This window comes from Pelobates fuscus, chromosome 5 (assembly GCF_036172605.1).
Source record: "Pelobates fuscus isolate aPelFus1 chromosome 5, aPelFus1.pri, whole genome shotgun sequence".
In the NCBI taxonomy this organism is placed as follows: domain Eukaryota; kingdom Metazoa; phylum Chordata; class Amphibia; order Anura; family Pelobatidae; genus Pelobates; species Pelobates fuscus.
In genome coordinates, this window is record NC_086321.1 from 54,974,448 (window position 1) to 54,998,276 (window position 23,829).

At 38.7% G+C, this 23,829-nt stretch overlaps 1 protein-coding gene across 3 annotated transcripts in view; it reads left to right on the forward strand.

Annotated features, from left to right (window-relative positions):
* Positions 1-23,829, forward strand: part of DYM (dymeclin) — a 337,693-nt gene that overhangs the window by 135,268 nt on the left and 178,596 nt on the right. For all 3 annotated transcript variants that reach the window (XM_063453857.1, XM_063453858.1, XM_063453855.1), the window contains exons 10-13: positions 870-1,048; positions 4,105-4,230; positions 5,603-5,716; positions 10,182-10,276. In XM_063453857.1, coding sequence (XP_063309927.1) covers positions 870-1,048; positions 4,105-4,230; positions 5,603-5,716; positions 10,182-10,276 — 514 coding nt within the window. The remainder of the gene's footprint in view (positions 1-869; positions 1,049-4,104; positions 4,231-5,602; positions 5,717-10,181; positions 10,277-23,829) is intronic.

Below are 23,829 nucleotides of genomic sequence, written 5' to 3' on the forward strand. Positions count from 1 at the left end.
GCTAATGGTTGTATGTGATCCAGGAAAAGTCAACATCTAAAAGCATTGTTCAAATTGAAACCTGAACATTCAGAAAGATCATATGGCTGGAAATGTTCTTTCTCCCCTTTCTTCTCCTCTTCTAGCCTATTATAGAACACCACCCACCGCAGAACTGATTGGGTTGTTATGTGTCTCGCTCTGTTTAGATTTAACACTTGGCCTTTAAAGAATTGGGATCATAAAACTGACAAATGTCTGTATTATATTAATCTTATATTAATAAGGAAATGAGAAACTTATTCCCTAAAATCCCTTTACTAAACTAGCTGAAGTCAGTGCTGATTGGATCCTGACCAACTTTCTTAATCCCTGTAACAATCTGCCTATAATAGAGCCCTGACATTTATCAAGATGTGTTTCTTAGATGATCAGATCCAGACTGTATTACATTTGATACAGGGGAAATAGATTTAAACGAATGTCAGTAGTCTGTAAGTAGTCTGCTGATGTAGGGCTATGAAAAATCCCTCTAAAACCAGGTTTTGGGATAATAATCTTCGCTGTCTCGTCTTCAAGGCTAGTGTTTGGCTTTTTCTGTAATTCCTAAGGCATCAACGATCAGTGTGCCAAAATAATTAGTTATGTATGAGTACAGGTAACAAAACAACTAATATTTAAGAGTAAGCAGGACCTTTGTGGCTTTAGACAGGGTGTTGATAAAACATATGTTTCAGACCTAAATAGAACTTTATTGCGTGTGATTGTATGATTAAGACATTACACCCCAAGAAAAATAATGAACCCATAGTTTCCTCTACATATATACTATATTTATTATTATATTACACCGTATTTATTATTATAACATTCTTGATCTTGTATTTCAGACAGTTCTGTTATGCCGACCCCAACACCACACTCATTTCAGATTAACTTTAACAGTCTGTATACAGCTCTATGCGAGCAGCAAATGTCTGATCAGGCCACACTTCTCCTCTATACCTTACTGCACCAGAACACCAACATGAGGACGTATGTCTTGGCTCGGACAGATATTGAAAACCTTGTGAGTATATTTCATGCTTTTTGCAAATTGTGTGTAACACATTTCAGCCATGCGTGCTAGACATACTGGACAGACACTTTGAGGGTTAACATACATTTAATTGTCCCCAAAGTGTATGACTAAAACATTGAAAAAAATAGCTATCACGGAAACTGGAAGCTTCATATAATACAAACATACATGTGTCATGTTAAGAATACTGTGCCCTTCTGCTACTGGTACAGTCGTTACATGATGTCGAAACGGCAATGAATTACTCTGGTTGTAAGGTGCACTGATCGTTGATACTGGCACGCAACATCTGAATGCTCAACCAGAATGTGATTGGCTTCTTTTTTTTTTTTTGTTAAGAGAAAGAAAAAAAGTTCATCTTGCAGGCAAAAAATTGTATTTGAATTTTTTGAAAACACAATTTTTGCTGAATATATTAATAATAGTAAAATGTTTTTGCAAGTTTGTCACCATATAAATTAAGCAATGTGCAATTTATTTTCTAATTAATACTTTTTATCTGCATGTGAAGTAACACAAGGGTGACTGTACTTTCTCTGAATGATCCCTATAGCAGTAATTGTCAGAGTTTGGACACAAACAGGCAGGTACTTTTTGGTTCCCACGGGCTTCATTTTGGGTACTTAACAGGCTGCTTTGGGCAGCTGGCTCATGCTTTTGCAAAATAGTTTTTCTTACCAAGCAGCATGAGGTTGTTTTTTTTTTTTTTTTTTTTACTATACCTGTCTGTGTAGATACAGAGCATTGAGCATTCTATATAATAGCAGGACAAAGTGTTACTTCCATCTTATTCTCTTTGTGACATTGGATCATTGCAGTAGAAAGCCTGTTGACGGTATAATTTGTGTAAAGTACACCTGAAAGCAGGCAGGTGTTATTGTAGATATTTATCTTTTTTTAAATTGATGTAATTTAATCGATGGACAGCATTGCGTTAGGCACTCAGTCTAAACGGAACATTTATACAGCTTTTAAACAAACACTATGGTGGGTGTAGATGTGTAGGTACTGGGTTCTGGAAACCTCAAAAACCTTTAAAACAAAAAATGTCTGCACAATGAAAACTATTAACTTCTGGGAACGAGCAATCACTTTCTCTAGATTTCAATTTCCTTTATCTCTCTTTATATTGATTTCTTTACCAACAAATTGAGCAATCTTTAATAAAGAGCCAAAGATAGCTGCTCACAGAAGTCAGCATCTTCTAGAGATGCCCTCTCCAACCCACAGTTTGGCAGCAGAGCATATGGCAGATATAATGGTCAGTCAGAGAGTTGATCAATTTATAGGGACACTCAACGTGCCAGAACAACTTAAGAGGTAGGTCTGCAGAGGCGGGATCTTTACACCAAAACTGCCTTGTTAAGCTATAGTAATTTATTTAATTTGTCTGACTGGAGGACTGGGAGGATGGGATTGCACCTTTAAGTTTTCCTTATTTTCTTTATTAGTAAGTACTTGGCTTTTTGGTTACAGGAAGGTAAATCCTCTTGAAAGAGAACTGTCACTTTTTCTGAAATTACACCCTTGTATAAAACATTGATTTCCATGACTTTGTAAGCCTGTGCTAGTCATACTTTGCTTATCCCTGGCACATTGCATAATTTATCACCTTTATGTCTTGTCCATTATGTTAAAAGTTAGTTTAACCAGCTCAGGCCCATATATCTTTTTTGTTATTTGTTTAATAGTTTTATTTCCCTACATCAAGCATGTCAAACTCAAAGTCTGGCACGGGCCACATAAACAAGGTTTAAGTTTATGTGGGCCACAAAAAAAAAAAAATACCTTACGTAGGTTTATTTTAAAAAGTACAGTATATAAAAAAAAAAAAAACAGCATCTCCCTCTACTAAATCCCAGCACCCCCTCTACCACCCTGTGCCAAATCTGATCCTCCCGCTGACACACACACACATATACACTGACACACACGCACACATACTCACTGACACAGACACACACATACTGACACACACCCACACATATAGACACACACACACACATACTTGCTGAAAGACAGACACACATACTCTCACACACATACTTGCTGACACACACAGACACAAACACACACTCACTGACATACAGACACACACACATACAGACACACACACACACATACTCACTGACAGACACTCACACACTTACACATTCTTGCACACACATACTTTTCTTTATTGCTCCCTACCTTTTGGAGCCAATGTGGGGCCTCTCCCGGGGGTCCTTCTATCTGCTCCTCACTGCTCCCTCGCGCGGTTTAGTGATGCCAGGTGCAGGAATATGACGTCCTAATCCGGCACCCAGCTTCACTACAGATGGCGCGCGCGAGGGAGCAGTGAGGAGCAGGAACACAGAGCTCCCTCGCTGGCCCTCCTCCCAGGCCAGGTAAGTGTTAGCAGAGCAGGAGCCTACTCTGCTATAACATCAGCATGTACTCACGGTTTGCTGGGCCGCAAAGATGGTCTTTGTGGGCAGCAAGTTTGACATGCTTGACCTACATGGATACCTCCTCCTTATCTCTGTGATTTTTTTCATCTTTCCCTTTTGTTTTTGCTTGAATGACCCTTACCTCAAATGTCCACAGATGCATCTTCCCCATTCCTTAGTTTTATTGCAGGCCCATCTGACCCTAATATATCTCTCTCCCTCAGCCTGAGTTAAAATTTATCCAGGACTTGCAAGTAACACAGTGCTCTATCAGCTGTTCTACTGCCATATGACCCTATCATATCTGTCTTCCACAGGGAGTTAAACTTCCCTGCTGGAAACCAGAACAGTTCTCAGTTGCCTGCCCACCCCGCCAGGACACACATTGCACTGGTGAAGAAACAGATTCATTAGTAGGACATTGTTCCCCTCCTCCCCCAAATCCTATGATGTCAAATAATATTGATTTTGACAAGGTACATCAAATCAAATCCTTCTTCTTGCACGCAATTCATAAAGTGGTGGCAAAAAAACTACAAAATATCAACTAATATTAACATTTTAAGTCCTCAATAAATGCAAACTAGGATGTATAAAATTTCATGTTGGTTTCAGGTTATACCAATCCTGGAGATTCTTTACCATGTGGAAGAGCGGAATTCCCATCACGTGTACATGGCGCTCATAATTCTCCTGATTCTAACAGAAGACGATGGCTTCAATCGATCCATTCACCAAGTGGTAAGAGCGTTAAAAAGTTCCTTTTTCTTTGAGGAAATTATTGAAAGATATCATTGACGGCATGTTTGTTTTGATTGTTTTAAAAAAAGGAAAAGGTAAATGGTTCACAGCTAAATTTCACATTGAGTCCTGTATGGTCTAAGGGGATCTTTTTCTCAATTAAGTTTAGAGAGTTGGTAAAAATGCAGTACAGTTAGAAATAAAAATATTAATAGTTTATTTTTATCGGCTAACAAAATGCAAAGTGAGTGAACAGATGGAAAATCTAAGTCAAATCTGTATTAGCTGTGACCATTATTTATTCTCTCTTTCTCTCTTCATATTCAATATATTTCATAAAGGTGGTGAAAAATCTGTGCACTTTTTTGCCACAATGGAGATGTAAAATTTCAGGAAATTTTGAAGCCATTCCAAAAAAATATATATATTTCCTTTCTTTCTCGGAAACAGGCACCCCGTTGTGGTCTGGGTGCCAGGTCCCTGTAGTTTTAACATTGCCATTCTATAGGAACGGATGTTCACATTGCAGGGTTTAAATGCCTCTAGTGGCTGTCATATTTCATGGAAGCCTCTAGTGGTTGCCATAGACAGCGTACAGGCAGAATAGAGGCAGAATAACCCTTTAAAGAAAATATTCTATTATCGTAAAAAGGCAATGGTTTTATTTGCAGCGTTAGAATGGGGGGCACGTGGCACCCAGACCACTCCATTAATTAAGTGGCCTGGGTGCCTATACTGTTCCTTTAATAAAAGGCCAGGAGGATGACTATTGTGGATCACATGATTGTCACTGAATGGGTTAAAAGAAGCCTAGCTAGGGATCTACAAGGGTTATTGTGTAACAAGCAGAGGGAGTTAACTGGCAATTAGATCTTACCGGAAAGCTATTATCAAACCTGGTGTAGGTGGTAACGTGACGGAATGCATCATTGCTCTGCAATTAGATGTGGAGGAAATACTGAAAACTAAGGTCTCTTTACATCTCGGAAACCACTAGTCTACAATACAAAACCCCTCCTCTCACTGGGAAGAGTGGGTGGGAGAAAACTTAAAGAAACTGATTAAATAGGAATTCCTTCAGAAGCCACTTCCCATGATTTGTATTATTAGTTGAATTATTCCATATATTTAAGAAATAAAAACATGATGTATTATGACATCTCTAGAACTCCTGGTTCACTATTCTGTATCATTTGTGTGCTTTGATATAATATGCTGTACCACATCTAGTATAATATTAATCCTTAAATATACCACCAGATATAAAAACAATGTTGTTTTTTTGTTAAAAAAAAAAAAAAAGAAATAAAATAAAGTTTTGTTACAATTTTGCTGTAAAACGAAAAAAAAAAGCTTGTTTAAATCTTTTCAGATCCTGAAAAATATTACGTGGTATTCAGAGCGAGTGCTGACCGAAATTTCCTTGGGGAGCCTGCTGATTTTAGTAGTGATAAGAACAATTCAATACAACATGACACGGACAAGGGTGAGGCTTTTGATGACATTAATGGGGACCGTACACAGTATTGACAGTGCAAGTTTAAAAAATAGTCCATACTTTTAAGAAAACCGTTTTATTCCTCTCCATCCTGTTGTGCTATCTCCGTGCATTCAACATATACAAGTAGTTTCCTAGCGAGACTAATTGGTGTGTACTAGTTAATGTTGTGATTTTTATGTTCATGCACACTTGTTCTTTGGTCCATCTTTTTCCATTTACTCTGTAAATCATAGGTGTCAAATCTTTTGGCTTCCCCGGGCCACATTGAGCGAAGAGGAAGTACCTTGGGCGGCACATAAAATATACAATCTAAATTTTTTATGTAATGAAACGTCAAAAGACCTTTTTTTATTTTCTTTTATTTGTGTTTTATTGGGTTTTGAGAAAACAAGGGACTGGCTGCACTCACCTAAACATGCTTAAATGGGGTGCTGCTGGGGGCCAATAAGTACAGTAAAAATAGAAATCCAGCGCACTCACTTATCAACTAAACAGCTACTTTGATGCTGACAGATTTGACTAGTTTTATTAAAAACCCCTAATCTAGGCAAAAAATAATGGTGGTTTTGTTACACTATATGATCATACATTGCATAAGCCTGCCACAAACGTCAATGTACCCCATCTTTGGCAGGTCCTACTCTCTCTGCCAACTGTCTACTAAATGAGCTCATTTGTGTTGTGCTTGCACCCCATAATGTCATCTGGGGGGGCAGGGGGTGAAGATGAAATAAAACATTTTCCCTGTGGAGCCTGGATAAAGGTAAAACTGTCTTAATCATGGAACAGGTGCAGAGTTCCACAGCTTTGCATCTATTCAGTCTCTCAGTCAGCCACATCCTCAAAAGCCCTTTTCCTAATTTTGATATTTTTTTTTATTTAGTAGATAGCTCCTTTATTTGTTATTCTTATGTGTGATTGCCATAATTAAGTATATACACAAACACAATCTCAGACCCACGCACGCATACATTACAGACCCACATACGTACACATACAATTACAGGCCTATATACACACACCGTTACAGACCCACACACTATCACAGACATACACAAACACAATCACAGATATAAACACACAATCACAGAACCAAAAAAACACAATCACATCCACAAACAAAAATCACGTTCATACACACACATTTAGTGATTAAGTGGTCCACCCAGCCTCCCTACTTTGCTTTCGGAGGGCAGGAGTGGATTATCTCCCTGGTCGCCTGTGGGTGCTGCTGTGATGGGATCTCTGTGCTCTTCTTTCAAAGGTCCCTGCGCGCCCAATAGTGATGCTGATATCCCAGCTGCCTGATCACGGGAGGGCGCGCAAGGAAGCTGTGCAGTAGGAGCGCAGTAAGTAATGGGCTCCCCCGGGCAGCATATGGGCAGCATTACAAGTCGTTTAGAGCTGCATGTGGCCAAAGGTCTATGGATTGGACACGCCAGCTGTAAACATTGCCTGTACACTGGAATTACCAGTGATAATGCTCTTAATTCTACAGTCATGTACTAATCATATTGGCAGGTTCAATTCCTGGTGAAAATCCCTTTACCTGAGAAAATGTTAAAGGCATTGTAGACCTCGTATCTCCATCTATTAATAATACCTTGTGTAAGGAATCTTAGTGCAGCAACCTTTTACTACCTGTGTTTATTTTTATTGTTATTATTTGAACAGCTCGCAGTTGGATCATGTTAAAAGACCATTATAGGCACCCGGACCACCCGGCACCAGCTCCATCTAGGGTTAACCCTGCCTGCTGTAAACATAGCAGCGAAACTGCTATGTTTACATTAGGGTCATTGCGCTTCTGCGCTTCTTACTGTGATTTTCACAGTGAGAAGACGCCAGCGTCCATAGGAAAGCATTGAGAATGCTTTCCTATGGACTGACTGCGCGCAAGCGGCTCTTGCCGTGCATGCGCATTTGGCGTCAGAGGGAGGAGAGTCTCCAGCGCCAAGGGAGCCCGGCACTGAAGAAAGGTAAGCCTTTAACCCCTTTCTCCCCCTAGAGCCCGGCGGGAGGGGGGTCATGAGGGTGGGGGGACCTATTAACACTGTAGTGCCAGGAAAACGAGTTTGTTTCCTTTAAACCATACCATGGTTGAATGCCCTATGTGTACCTCTGGGATGTATTCACTAAACCTGGAATTACAGAGAATTGCCTGGGTAACTGCCTATATTACGACAAATGGTTGAGTCCGAAAAAAAAAAAATCTGAGTTAGAGATTTTATTTTCCAATTTAGCAGTTCTGTTGAAAATGTGTAGTTCCTGGGTTAGTGAATAAACCTGTGTGATGGTGTTTTTGGGCTAAATATTCCACAATGACGAATATTGGTTGCATGTTTTGGGAAGCTCAGATTTCTGACAAAGTGATAATGCCAGCAATCAGGGCCAACTTAGAGCTGGAATCGGTATTTCCAGTGACATCAGCTTTTTTCACATATTTAATTAAAATCAAAATCCTTCGTATCCATTTCCAGATCAGTGAAAATGAATCGTAACAACTCACATTACAGTTACTACATTACCTAATGTTTCAGCTGGGCCATGGCTAAGCCCAGTTGCCCTCCTTGGGGGTCATTTAAATATCCCAACTCAAACTTACCTTACGCAGTGGGTATGTGTGTGTGTATATAAAACATGCACTTTCATTTTTCTGCATAACTTAAAAGTAATTAAAGGAATATTAGGATTATTTATCACATTAATAAACCGTGGACAGAAGACAGCTGGTTTTATGTTTGAGGGCACTTCACGGTTTCTGGAGTCCCTGGGCACACTATTGCCTTATGATTTCTATGGTTTAACTCCAAAGTTGTGTCACTGAGAGCCTGTATTGAGACCTCCTGGCTACCACCACACTGATAGGAATGATTGGCTTTGGCACCACTGGCCGCTTATTGCAAGTAACAGTGTGTACACAAAAAAAATGTCAAGAGGAAAACCTGTATCAGATGATATTAAATGTAAAACTGCCTTGTTGCCTTTTGACAGTACCTGCCTGTCTGTCTGTCATTTAAAAAGTGCTTAGTGGGGATTGGAACCTCGGCAATGAACTGTTACCATTCTAAAACAAGTTATAAACAATTGGCAGTCAGGGTCCAGTCAGTGTGCCAAGGGAGTGTAAAAAGGCAGATTATATTAAACTAGGTTAAAATAAACTGAAATAATCGGTCTTGTAGTGGCTGTTTAACTAGCTCATGATATCCATGTTCTATCATTATTTTGATATTGGGAAATTACCAGTAAAACCAGGCGCATATTGAAAGATCCAATTTAGCATCCAATGAGTGAGAAATATATTATGCTTCATGATAAATAGCACAAAGCATTATCTTTTTTTTTTACTGCATAAACATTCAGCTTTTTCTTTCCTGAAAAATCTGAATGTTTATGGAGTTAGAAACCCACATATTCCTTTTTTCGCTTGACATTTTAAGACATTTAAAAACATTTTCCTTGCACATGCATTCCAAATGTAAGTAGTCATACTGTTTGCTAATGGAGTCTGCCGGCATCCCTCACTGCCTCTCTGCATCTGTATGCTCTCAGCCAATGAGCTGGCCCTGCATGGCAGGACTTGGCTCAGGAGAGCTAACAATGACTCTTAGTAGGAGCTTCTGGCTCTCATTTCCATTGCAGATAGACATTGAGCGGCACCCAGTAGTTCCCAGGCAAGAAGTCAAAGCATTACAAAATGTGGAGAAGAAGGGCATCCTGGCACTATAAACACTTCAGCCCACTGTATTTACATATAGTTACATAGCTGAAAAGAGACTTGCATCCATCAAGTTCAGCCTTCCTCACATATGTTTTTGCTGTTGATCCAAAAGAAGGCAAAGAAACAAGTCTGAAGTGCTTCCAATTTTGCAACAAATTAGGAGAAAATTACTTCTTGACCCCAAAATGGCAGTCGGATATCTCCTGGGATCAAGCAGCTATTATACCACTAATTAGAAATTATATCCCTGCATGCTATGTTTTTGCAAGTATTTATCCAATTGCTGTTTAAACATCTGTATGGACTCTGTTAAAACCACCTCTTCAGGCAGAGGATTTAACATCCTTATAGTTATTACTGTAAAAAAGAAAACCTTTGCTTTGCCTTAGATTAAATCTCCTTTCTCCCAGCCTAAATGCGTGACCTCGTGTCCTATGTATAGCCCTGTTTATGAATAGATTTTCAGATAATGGTTTGTACTGGCCCCGAATATATTTGTATAATGTTATCATAGCCCCTCTGAGGCGCCGTTTTTTCCAAACAAAAGAGATTTACATTTTTGAAAAAAAAATTCATAACTAAAATGCTCCATTTCTTTTATCAATTTTGTAGCTCATCTCTGCACTTTTTCTCGTGCCATGATATCCTTCTTTAAAACAGGTGCCCAAAATTGCTTAGATTGTAATTTGTATTTAGATTTTAATATATATTTTATTAATCTTTTTACAGGACAAATACCTTCACACAAATTGCTTAGCTGCCCTGGCAAACATGTCTGCCCAGTTCCGCTCGCTTCATCAGTACGCCGCCCAAAGGATTATCAGGTAACTAAATGGGGAAAACTACATATAGTGGATACGGCATGAGGCTTACAAGCCTTTCATGGGTTTTATTGCTTCCATGTAAAAGAGTGAACCATGATCTCTTACCATCCGAAAATAGATCATTTAAAAAAAAAAAAATTTTTTTTAAATGTCTGCTTTGCCATTCGAAGATTTCTATCTATTTGACATGTCATGTGTTTGATGGTGTCACAACTTTCTAGATAAAATTTAACATTTTCTTTAAAATTGTAACTCCTACTTCTATGCGGTCTTTTATGTACATAAAGTATTAGTATGGCAGCAGCAATGGGCTGTGTATAGATCTGTGCATTCTGACAGAGCCCGGCTCATGACTGTGGCAACATGTGGTATATCCCACTATTTATTTATACATTTTGTGATGATTCCACTTGCTAAATGTATAAATGAAATTGCGATGATTACTTGAAGCGGATCTTGCGATGCACAAGTTTTTCATGTTTGCAGACGATTAACTTGCATCAAATATATATTAAAAGCTTAGAATACAAATTCTTTTTCAAAAAAAGGTGAAAATAAATTTCTGCTGGTAGATAGATGGATGCATTGTGGTTTCAAAGAGTACCACATTTCATCAAGATATCGTGCTAGACAAGTGAGGTCTTAATTGAATCCTATGGTCAATTGTGCAGTCATGACATGGCAAATACAGAAGGATGACATTCACAATTTACAAGAAATAACATTTCCTGCAAGGAAAGGTATGCAAGGTAAATAGCTAGAAAAGATGAAGAGGGTTGTCTACTAAGCTCTAAATTTGTAATAGTAAATATAAGAAAAATAAATGATCTCTTTGAATATATGGAATAATGGGTGGTGTGTTTACTAAATATGAATATATACAAAAACTATACCAAACAACAAACTTCACCTAGGGATATAAGTGTAACAGACTAGTAAACAATATGGACAACATCCCTAAGGACCTTCCCCTGGCCCTAATAGAGAGCTTATATGGGGGTAAAAAAGGAAAACGCCAGTCCTATGCGAAACACAGACTAAAATAATAGTTGTTAAATCCATAGTCCATCAATCAAGTAATTTGAGTAAAATATTGCACTCACAAACGTTCTCAAATGGAAAGCCTTGAGCAATGCGTAGTGGCTCCTCCGAATCTTGATGTGCACGGAACTAAAGGAATTAATAGCCATTACACATTTATTTTTTTAATTGAACTTGGCATTACCGGTTCACTTTAAGTGAAAACTAAAAAAAAAATGGGCACACAAGATAGGCCAAGTTGCTTGTACATGCTTCAAATCCTATGCATTAGGGTTTGATGACACATTTTTTTCAACGTTATGCTGATGTTTTATGAACACTGTAGACAAAGCCTTTTTAATAAGTCAATATAAGGCAAAGTAGACACAATTGGGGTGGTGTATCATTGTAAACCTGCAGCATTCATGGAACAAGTCATATAAAAAAACATTCAATTATTTCTTTAGAATAAAGTGGATTTGGTCCAAAGTCACTTAACACATAACTGTTTGTCTTATTTTCACAATTAATGGAACCCTCTAGGATAGGGTTCATCATCCATCTTTAGAGCTGTGTAGATGATGATTTTTTTTAAATATGAGGCAAACATTTTTCATCCAGTCTCTGGCTTCCAATAGCTCTTTATGTAATAACTGGTAACCATGCTGAACATGCAAGCATCATTTAGTTTAGAACCACTTGTTTAAGTGAATGAGCCACCTGTATAGCCATAATTGTTTAACTCCTGAAGGTGAAACATCGCCCAAACACTCGTGCCCCTCATAACAACTTAAATGAGCTTATGTTTTTATGGCGGTGGGAGTGTCCCTTTAACATACACGAATGCTGTACAGGTGCCCAGAGTGATATTTAACAACATTCCGCTAAAGACTTGATTCTGCAAGCCATGCTTTACAATGCCCTCTAAAAGGAAAAAGATAAATGTGGTGATTGCAGAAAATGTGTGTTGTGCAGGGTATATATTACTAGGATGCCAGACGCTATTGAAACAATGGTGTAATAAAACAAAGTACAATATAAATACTATCCAAGCATGCTGTGGGCCATACAGAGACTATTAAATCCCATATTCACCTGTAAGGTCTCCAGTGGGACCATGGTACTATAGAATATGTATCACATTAACAGTAATCCAAGTTTCTAACCCAAATAACAAGGAATGGATTTAAGGAGGGAAATGGTTGTTTGATAACTGGTAAAATTGTCATCTTATCACATTGTGTCTACTGCTGCAGACCAGAGACAACGCAGTATAAATGACAAATAGTTCACAGGCATTACTCCATTCCTGGTCAATGTACGTTGCCTTGTATCCAATGCCTGTAAATCTTACAATGCTTATTCCCCCTTCCTGAGAACATCTCCTTGAAAACGCAGGAGAACGTTGTGTAAAAACAGGATTTATAGTGTTTAGGCAATAGCAGACAATACTCGTCTGTGGTTTTCTACAACAAAATAAGATTTGCGATGTATGTAATAAAAAGGTGATTTGTAGCGTGATACTTGAACAAGTCTGTGGGAAAACACGCTGACGTTTGCAAGCCTTTAATTCCACAAAATCGTCTGAATACTGTGAAAAAGTTTGGGGCTTTTCCATAGAAAGTAATCTGTCATAATGTTATAATGTTTGATAGACTCACAACCACTGTGGTTCTACTGTCTTGCTAGCAATCTTACTTACTCAACGTTCATGCAGCTCATTGGTTAAGAGCATGGAGACTATAGCTTTCCTTTTAACTGTATGTTGAAATTGACATCTCTCTAACCGTCTCTGAGCCAGAATGTCCAGCAATGCCTTAACACTTTGCTTGCCATACTAAGATGGGAATGTTAAGCACTTCCCAATTCCTTTATTTCTGTGTTAGCGTATCTACCAAAGTGAAGTCCTAAAAGTAAAATAAAAAAATGGAAATTCAAAATAGTCATAGTCATGTAACTTTTACCCAGGAAGTAGAGGCCTCCATATTGGCCCGCTGCCAGTTGTTTAAAGCGGTCTTTTTCACCTTTCAGGCAACATAGAAAAATGAGGAGAAACAAAAGCAATGGGTTTTTTTCTCCTCCACCACCACAATGTGTGCCTTGACTGGTGTTTTCAGAGAGAGGACAATGGTGCTTTAAGATTTACAGATGATCCTTTCTTGAATTACCTATCTTGTAATTTAGTAAGGAGACCCTTGAAGAGAAGTGTCTCGTGAGAACTCTATATCATAGCGCTGCCTCGTGACCTTTCATAATGAAGCTTCTATATCTATAAAAGGCATAGATTAGAGCCTAATGTGGAACATGGATAGACATGATCTCATCAGAATTAGATGTTTTTATAAAACTGCTGTTGCAATTAGATGCCAGAGAGCCATCCTCTGTGCAAGCTTTCCTTAAGGTTATTTTCTACACAGAGTCGGAGACTTTTTTATTTTTCATGTAAATGAAAGTAATTCACATTCTCTTCATTTATCATTACGGTATGTTCAATGTATCTTTCTTTATTGCAGTATATGCCAATTCATATATTTATCCTTTCAATTCTGGTTTGTTACATCTTTTTCTTTTACAACTATAAGTTGTATAGTAACGTCTGCTAACAGGATAGATATATATATATATATAAATTCTAAATATAATTAACATAACAAAATCTCCTTAAAGAGGAGATTTAGGAGAAGTTTGTCATGATTGTGTAAAGCAGAAACAAGAAATCTCTGGAAGAAACTCAGAAGAAAGCTCATGCACAATATCAAAAGGCTACAGGAGTGTACTCTATTACCCTAAAAAAGGTTGTATGCAGACAAAACCTGGTATTGGAGAAATGAATGCAGAGAGCTCTGCAGGAAACGAGACGAGTGCAGAGAGCACGGCAGGAAACGAGACGAGTGCAGAGAGCACGGCAGGAAACGAGACGAGTGCAGAGAGCACGGCAGGAAACGAGACGAGTGCAGAGAGCACAGCAGGAAACGAGACGAGTGCAGAGAGCACGGCAGGAAACGAGACGAGTGCAGAGAGCACGGCAGGAAACGAGACGAGTGCAGAGAGCACGGCAGGAAACGAGGCGAGTGCAGAGAGCACGGCAGGAAACGAGGCGAGTGCAGAGAGCACGGCAGGAAACGAGGCGAGTGCAGAGAGCACGGCAGGAAACGAGGCGAGTGCAGAGAGCACGGCAGGAAACGAGGCGAGTGCAGAGAGCACGGCAGGAAACGAGGCGAGTGCAGAGAGCACGGCAGGAAACGAGGCGAGTGCAGAGAGCACGGCAGGAAACGAGGCGAGTGCAGAGAGCACGGCAGGAAACTTCACACTTCCACTTTCAAAGGTATCATACATAATACTACAAACTACTCATGAACAATATAACAGCCTACATATGCACAAATACAATGCTACATAGGAACTACAGCACCCATAAATGACACACACAAAATACAGCAACATACACATCTCAATTTAAAAAATAGGACTGGCACGCCAAGGGACTTCCAAGATCTTGTTTTGACACAGTAGTACTAAAAGGTTGCCTCCCCTGCTGTATAATCTTTCACTGTCACTGTTTACATTGAAGTAACTCCACACCAGTTGCAAATTAAACTGTGAAAAGCTGCAACACCTTCCTGTTCCTTTCAAACCCCTAAATACTCTTTGCACCCTTTTTGGAGCCCATGTGGAACAAGTATCTTGGTAAATCTGTTAGCCTTTTCTTCGACCATCACTTCTCACCGGTACCTCTGGTACACTTTAACCAAAATTCTTAAGTAGTCCGACTATCCCCAGGCTTGACATAATGAAACATTTTATTTTTCTATTAATCCAGAATTAAATAATTTCCTTTTATATTTCTTAATGCCTAAATTGGCTTAGCTCAAGTTTTCCTTTCTAGGGAACCAAACACCCTCCAACACAGATCACATGTTCTAAATTCTGGTACGTGGGAAACCAAGTTTTCAATCCCTCTGTTTAAGGTCATATGCCTACGGTTTATAACATCAAACACTGTTATGTTATCAAGCTGTAGAAATGGGACATTAATTTATGACCGTGTCTCCTGGCCTGTCTTACAGCAGGAGCAAGAGAGATCTAGTATGTACAGCATTTACACAATGGAAAAAGGATTGAAGCTATCTAAGAAAATCAGAGCTGGGCTATGCTTGATACAAACACACTATAAATTTTATCACATTCTTTCCTACGCCGTTGCAAGCACACTGTACGTAGTTTATGGTAATGTTAATTATTACTGTTTTACCTGTCAGTCGTGGAATGCTGCAGTGAAAGTACCTTTTTAATAAACTTACTTAAGCAGTGCTAAGGCTGTTAGTCAAACTGCAGCACAATGAGAAAATTCTGCCCTCTGTTTTTAAACCATGTGTTTGAAATAGGCCATGTTGCTATGTAAAATGTCAAATGCGTGCCTTGTAACATGAGACATAGCACATGATATGAGAAAGGTCGAGTTAGGCAACTTGGAGCAAAAACAAAAAAAATCACTAAGTGGGGTTCAGCTGTGATCACCAAACTTGACCTTGTTTAGAACAAGTTAGAGCTGTAAAATCAGTTTAAGCAGTTGGCTATCTGTAAACACTTGAATTGCATGGGAATCCATTGCAGCTTCGGTTCATTATCTCTTAGAATGTCCCAAACTTTTTAAATCTAGTTCAGACAATTCAGGTCTAGAGTCCTACAGACAAAAACGTAAATATTTTAAAAAGCTTGGTCTTTGAGCTATACATATTTGTAGCAGATGTTATCAGTTACAAATATGCTTTTTTTGGTACCTCTTTACATAGTGCAAAGTGTTAGCTGATTTATCCATGAGCAGCTTGCTATGGGTTTTGTTCATGTCACTTCTCCTGTACTTTGTTTGAATGCTGCGTTTTTCATTTATGTGTCTTTGTCAAAAAGATGTCAGTATGCCTTTTCAGCTGTGCAAACACCCATTTTTAATCGATTAATGTGACTTTGATCTTAACTACGTAGTTTAACAAATTAGTAGTTTCAGACTTTTAAGGCAGTTCTGTATATTATTACATTGTTGCCAGTTGTACTAACAGAGGCTTAGATGCATTTGGGTCCTTGTAACCCATAAAGTAACACTTGCACGGTCCTTAAAACCTGCTTCAAGAATTCAGGTTCTGGGAGATGGTGAGATAGTGTTGGCTCTTCCATGACCGCGTGATACCTGTCTCTTACAGATAAATGTCTGGCTCCTTCTGTCTGTCCACGTTCATATTTAAACTGAGTATTTATTTCTGGATGTGGGCAAATTGTTACATTTTCCTACAGAACTCCCGTATGAAACTTTCATAACACTACACACTTAGCATTTGGCCTTTTCACTGTTCTGCATCTGTATTTGTGTTGATACGTAAACGTAATTATTCAGTGCTACATGAAGACAGACTTCTACATGAATCATCAGGAAGCTTAAGTAAAAAACAAATGATCCGTTCTAGATATAATTGTTGCTTCCACAGTGTCAAGTAAGTAAATGGTCCTGAGCAATGAGAGACACCCAGAAAGACATTGCAACTTCTTTAACACAGATCAAAGATGACAGTATTCATTATTTAAAGGCAAGGGTTCAAATTCTCACTTTAAGTGCCTGTATTAAACCAAGGTTAAGACATCCTCGGTTTAAATTAAGAGCCAAGAATTATTCCATGCATGGTGTGCAAAGTAGGCATGGCTACTTAGTTAACCCTTTATGTGTTCACTAGTGGCCTAAGCCTGACAAAGACCCTCACAGGGTCGAAATGTTGCTAGGTCTACTTGATGGTTGCATAAAAACATCACTGTTGTGGCTCAACTATTTATTGTCTTCTGATTTCAAGGTCCAGAGTGGATCAGGTGAAGTGTATGTTGCCAGTCTTTCTTGGGTTTGTATAGTTTTACTATGGTAAGACTTTTAAAATTGAGGTTAAAGACGTGAGCAACTGGCAGGGAAATACCACTGTACAATCCAAACAATAGTAACTATTAAGACAAAATATTAGACAAATTACGCAAATAATTATTAAGGCGATGAGTACTTCTTGCTCATGTAATGCCTCAAAAGCAAACACCTTGAACTCTGTCATGTCCCTCAAACCATTCCTGAAAAATATTTGCTGTGTGGCGGTGGGAGAAAGAGACCAGTGACATCTAGAAATGCTATTGCCATAGGAGTGTTCGTGGTCTGCAACAATCTCTAGTTAGGTTGTGTGTGTCAAAATAACAGGCCCGAACCAGACGCCAGCATGTGTATCAATGAGTCTTGGACGTCTATGATGCTGGTTCACCAGTTGTGTCTTGCAACATTTTTGGTAGGTATTTAACCATTGCAATCCGCTAACACCCCACAAGACTTGCCGTTTTCTAGATGCTCTGACCCAGTCTTCTAGCCATCACTGTTTGGCCCTTGTCAAAGTCACTCAGATCTTTTTGCTTGCCCATTTTTCCTGCTTCCAATACACAAAATGTAAGAACTGACTGTTCACTTGCTGCATAATATAGTCCATCTCTTGACAGACCCATTGTAACAATATAATCCATTATTTACTTCACCTGGGACTTCTTTTAACATTGTGCCTGATTAATATATATATATTGCCAACATATTCCATAGCGATGTACAATAGGTAACAAGACAAACTCTTAAATCTAGCAAAACATATTTGACACACGGGAACAATTGGTGAAGAGTGCCCTGCCCAAAGGAGCTTACAATCTCCAACATTTCTTCATCAGACAAGACTACGCTAGCCTTATTTAATATGAGTGTTTGTAACTTGAAGACTAGAAAAAGACTACAGAAAAATTAATGAAAGATGAAAGTCCATAAGCTAGTGTTATAGAGGTGATTTTATTTTGTTATAAATCCATTTTAAATGTCCATTATAGATGGTGTATGAGAAGCACACTTAAATTAAATCTTTCTTTCAAACAAATCTGTCGTGCAAATGCATTTTTGGGTTTGCAGTTGTACCTTGTTTTCTAGTGTAATAGCAAATTCCATCATGTAGACGAGAAATAAGACCTCTATATATATATTCTATAAGCAATTGTAGTTTTAATGGGGAGAATTTAAAATCTAGTATTTTGTTCAGATTATCATCTCTGATCTGTGAAGTTGCATAATGCTTTATTTTTTAAATTATAAAAAAAAAAAAAAATTTAAGTGGGGAAGGGTTTTGATACCAAAATATATCCTTTGAGATATCCTTTGTAAATAAGTCTGACTTCTGAAGGTGAAAGCACCCCTAGAGTTCCTACCTTTATTATTATATTCCTTGCAGTTTCCAGGCTCATTCAGAAGCTTATTAGTTACAGGAAATAAATCTAAACACACGATTCAGTTGAGTTGCTGCGAAAGAAAGGCTGGCATGTTTTTGTTATGTCTACAAACTAACGCTGTTGACTCTGTTCTTTCGGTTTCACGCAATGGTGCAATTACAGTAATACACGCATAGGTTCTTTAAAAGGAGCTCATCCATATTCTACACTGTATTTATATGCAAATTGCTTCAAGTAGTGACACTCTTGAAAACTTCATTCAGGTGTTTATTTGCATAATATGTTAAGTTTTTAATATTTCGTTTTTCATATAGGCCCAGGTTATTAAGCATCCACTTTTAACACATTGTTAAATATTTGGGGCTGGAAGTGACAGGTCTTGCTGTCTAGTAACATTAAAAGGGCATTTGTTACTCAACCATGGGTCTACGCCGAGCCTTTTTGTTGATAGTGGCATCTATTCATTTGAACAGCAATAGGTAACCTTTAACTCTGATTCACTTCTCACCTTGCCATATTGACCCCAAAATGTTTTTCACCCCTACATAAAATCCATCACCAAATCCTGCCGCTTTCACCTTTAACCCCTTAAGGACCAAACTTCTGGAATAAAAGGGAATCATGACATGTCAGACATGTCATGTGTCCTTAAGGGGTTAAATCATCTTGCATGTTTACCACTTTCTCATTTAAGATGCAACTACGATGCTTGTCAATGCTCTTATTGTTCCCCACCTTTGTTATTGGATCCCTTTGCTTGTCGGACAGTTATCTACAGTTGATAATGAACGCCTCTGCCAGGCTCGTATACCTTGCGTCCAGGAATTCTCACGCCTCACCCTGTCAGTCTCTATATTTGCTTTCTGTTTAATTCAGGATTCGATTCAAAATTCTTGTGCTTACCTACAAAGCCCTCCATAACCTCGTTCCTGCTTACTTCTCCTCCCTCATTTGCAGATATGCTCCAGCTCAACCTCTTCGCTCAGCTGACAGGCTGTTATTCCTTTTCTCCTGCACCCCAGGCTCTCACCTGCAGGACCTCCTCAGGGTTGCCCCCTCTTTATGATATGCCCTACAGCAGGTCATCTAACTCTACTCATCTCTGCAGTCCTTTAAAATGTTCTAAAAATACACTTCTTTAGAGAAGTCTCTCAGCTAGCCCCTGAATTCCTCATCTACTACAACTTTCTTACTGTGCTCTCTCTTCCCAAACAACCCTCCCATCCTCGGGTACCTTTAAATCACTAGATCCCCTTACTTCCCGTTATGTATTTTTTCCTCTTCCCATTAGGCTGTGAGCTCATTTGGGTAGGGTCCTCTTCACTTACCATTCTTATATGTTATACAGGGTTGTTGTTGTTTTTTTTTTTTTTTTTTTTTAGAATTTCAAAATGTTTGTCTTGTTTCCTATTGTACAGCTTTGCAGAATATGTTAATGATATATACATAATCTTAATTTTAACTCTGTAGGATCAAAGTATTTACAACACTCTGGCAAACCTGCAAAAAGCTAATCGAGCAGTAGTTCACTTGGGTTGATTCCATGGAGCCGTACTGTGTTCCATTTTTAAGATTTCCACTTGCAGAATTGGTTATAAAGTTGATCAAACTCTAAGAAAGGACAACAATCTTCTATAGTTTTTCATTAATTTAATGTAGATAGTTTTCTATAAAAGTGGACCAAGGAGGGAGAAGACCATTTATTGGGAGGAATTGGCTTAAATACAGCAATCTCTTTGGTCAACCCAATGCACTTCTAGGTGATTGCTAAACTTTTAAACCTTGTGCCATTCACCACAAGCTTGCTTCCGTACGCACATCCCAGTACTGACCCTACTGACAGCAACCTCATGATGTGCGTTCTCCCGTCTTTATTCCTTATGCATATCACTGCCTCTGATTTCAACTTTGTGCTGTGACTTCTCCCATCTCCATTCCCTCTCCAGATCACAATACTGCCATTTCTGACTCTGACCTCATACTGAACTTTATCTCAATTCCTTATGCAGATACCAGTGCTGCTAGCTCTGGCTTTAACCTTGGGCTGAACATTTTCTCCTACAGTTCTGACTGAATAAATCTTTCATATGTTAGGTAGAGAAATATTTTTGTTTTTGCGCATATCCCTTTAAAATCCAGAGCTGCTGGAAATCACGAGTCCAGTACTCCTCGCCTCGATAAGAACTGATAGAGTTAACATTGGCTCTGGGCAGAATGCTTCCCATGAGACATCTGTCTGACTCTGTCTAATGAATTAAGAGATACTGTGTTATCTGTGGATGCGGGCTGTCTGCATATTTGGCATGCTTTCTAGGAAATACAGATAATGGTGACAGGATAAGATTTTTGTTTTATATGAAAAAAAAACACATGAGAACAAATTTTGTGAATCTATTTGTGCAGGTCACAAGTGTAAAAACAAAGGCTGGGTCTACTCTGAGTGCATCACTGGAAAGGAATAATTTGTGACTGAACATGGAATCTCAGCTTACTGGGGACTTTGGGAGTCCATGAGGGCAAATCCCTTATTTGACTCTTACTGGTCCTAGTCCCATTTGTTCAAACTCTGTAGCTGTAACTGAGCACCATTCACAGTCAGTCAGCCATTAACATCTAGAGCCTGTGCTTAGATTAATATATGCTTGGCAAAAAAAAATATAAATGACTAATAGGAACAAGGATTTAAATGCTGGCCACCTAGTTAACCGCTCTAAAACACAGTTGACAGAAAGCTGCTGTAAAGTAGCCAGCCCTTGGCTATAGCCATTTATTAGTTAGATCACTGTTGTTTCTGTTTATGCAGCCCTAGCCACACACACACCCTGGCTGTGTCAGACACATTCTGCATTAAAAAAAAAAAAAAAGGTTTCAATTTCAATCAGTTGTTACTTACTTTAGAAGTTATATCCTGCTCTGTAAACTGAACCTGTAATTGCATACAATAGGCTCCTGTAGGGTCTAGCTAGCTATTAACAAAGAAGGATAGAATACATTCTAAATGAAATAGAAATTGCAATGAAGGAAGTGTAAACATAAGGTGTTTACAGGAAGTGTTTAGATAGGCTGTGTCAGTCACATGCAGGGAGGTGTGACTAGGCCTGCATAAACAAAGTGATTTAGCTTCTAAATGGCAGAGAATGGAGCAGTGAGACTTCAGATACATGTTCTATACACCAAAACTGCTTCATTTATCTAAAGTTGTATTGATGACTATAGTGTCCCTTAAAGAAGAGGCTACTGCTTATCACATGGCAGCTGCTGATGTTCTTTAATACACAAACTGTTAGAGGCTGTAGAAATATCAGGTCGGCATACTTTTTGTGACAGAGTAAACTCTATCAACTGTATAAGGTTGGCAAGATTGTTGGGTGATGGTGAACGAACTACTCTATACTAATCTTTTACAGTTTGTGTAAATCCTGATCAGAGATACTAAACAATTTGAATCCCCTTTGGGAGAAAAAAGCCATAGATAAATCTCCCGCACCAGAGAGTGCTATATATCAGATCACCTGGAGTATGGCAGCAGATGGGGGAACACAGTGGCCTCAAAAGCAGGCCTTGCTAAAAGCTGCCCCCCCCAAATATTTAGATTACGCACACATTTAATGATTCAACTAACAAAAAAATAAATAAAAAAAAACATATTGCAATGACTGGTTTATAGGTTTGGGAAATGATTTTGCAATTGGAAATTACTGGGAAGTTTCGAGTGCCTCCTTGTGTGTTTTTCTTTTCTTCCTCATATGCTTGTCTTTTAAATGGAATGTTCGCTCAATAACTCGTTTCTTGGTATATACTGCATGTGGCAATGCAATAACAAAGTAATGCTAAAGGTATGCAGAGTTTATGGAAACTCAGTGACCCATTCCTGCCAGTACCCTGCTTCATTGATAATTGTGAACTGGGCCAGGACTCTTGGATATTCAATATTCTATTTTTGTTTTGTTAAATGGTTTAGCATTGAGATGTTACAATAAATAAATCTCTAATAAAACTCCTTACATGGCGCCCATATAATTATTTATTCATTCATCATTGTGTGCTGTGTTTTGCTAGTCACCTGTCTGCTCCTCTGTAATATACAGAATACTCAAATGAGAATCGTAAGCTTCATATAAATAGCGTGCTGAGAGAGGAAACCCCCTGAGGTGCAGCTGTATTCATGCCAAAATACTATCTGCTTGTACTGAAGACCTTTTCCTGTCAATCATTTTCTACCTTTGACATGTCCCCTTCTAGGCTGTCGGTCAATGCCTGGTTCAACCTACTCATTGTTTCCAGCAGAGGGAGACCATGCACTTTAAGAGTCCCTTCTAAAGGCAGTAGCAGAGGCTTAGCTGGTGTTTCTATAGCTAATTAATGGGCCAGTCTGGGCCTGACTGACTCTTATATGTAATAGGTTTTAATGGATTAATGCCTGCAAGTACCTGTATTGTTTCTGTTCTGTTTAAGGGGAGCGTTTTTAGGTCTGCATGCCTGTGTACTGATCTCATTTCTTCTCAAGGGGCTTTCCTTTGAAAGAAGAGTATTTAAGTCTTTCTGTTAAGTGCTTAATCACTCTTTCCCCCTCCGAACAAAAACCCCTCATAATTGTTTGTATTACCCTATTGCAAGATATATCTTTATTCATGTGTTAGTTTGTTCTTCCACATTAGTCTGTGAAAAACTGATTTTTGTATGCCCCTCTGGCAAGATCGTCTGCTCCGGAAACGCTATGCTTTGTTCAATAAGCAGTGTCTGCTGCTGTCCTGCATTTTTAAGGAGCACAATAAGCAGGAATTGACCCCCAAATGCATTAAAAAAAATAATAAAATTGCAAAAGAAAAGTGTTACAGTTAGTTGTTTTGCACATTCACCTTGCTGCAGCCCTAGTCAGCATGAGTCTCCACTAACCATGAGCTTCTCATTCTGATCTATGAGATCTGATCTTATTCCATTATCCCCTGTCCAGCTGGCGTTTTGGGGATTAGAAATCTTATAGTACAACTCATCGCATACAGGGGAGGAGAGATTAGTCTTCATGTCACATAAAACTTCCTCCTTTCTGTGCACGTGGGGAGCTTGCGCATGGCTACATCAATGAATCTAAAGCACTGCAGTTAAATGGCAGACAGGGTTCAGCAATGATGCAAATGTCATAGTGCTTAGACCAGGGAGTAGGGAACCTTCTCGTGTTGGAAGGCATCATTAATTTAGCTGTAATCAAATAAGGCCACATATAAGAAACTTCAGTTAGATGTACTTAGATATCC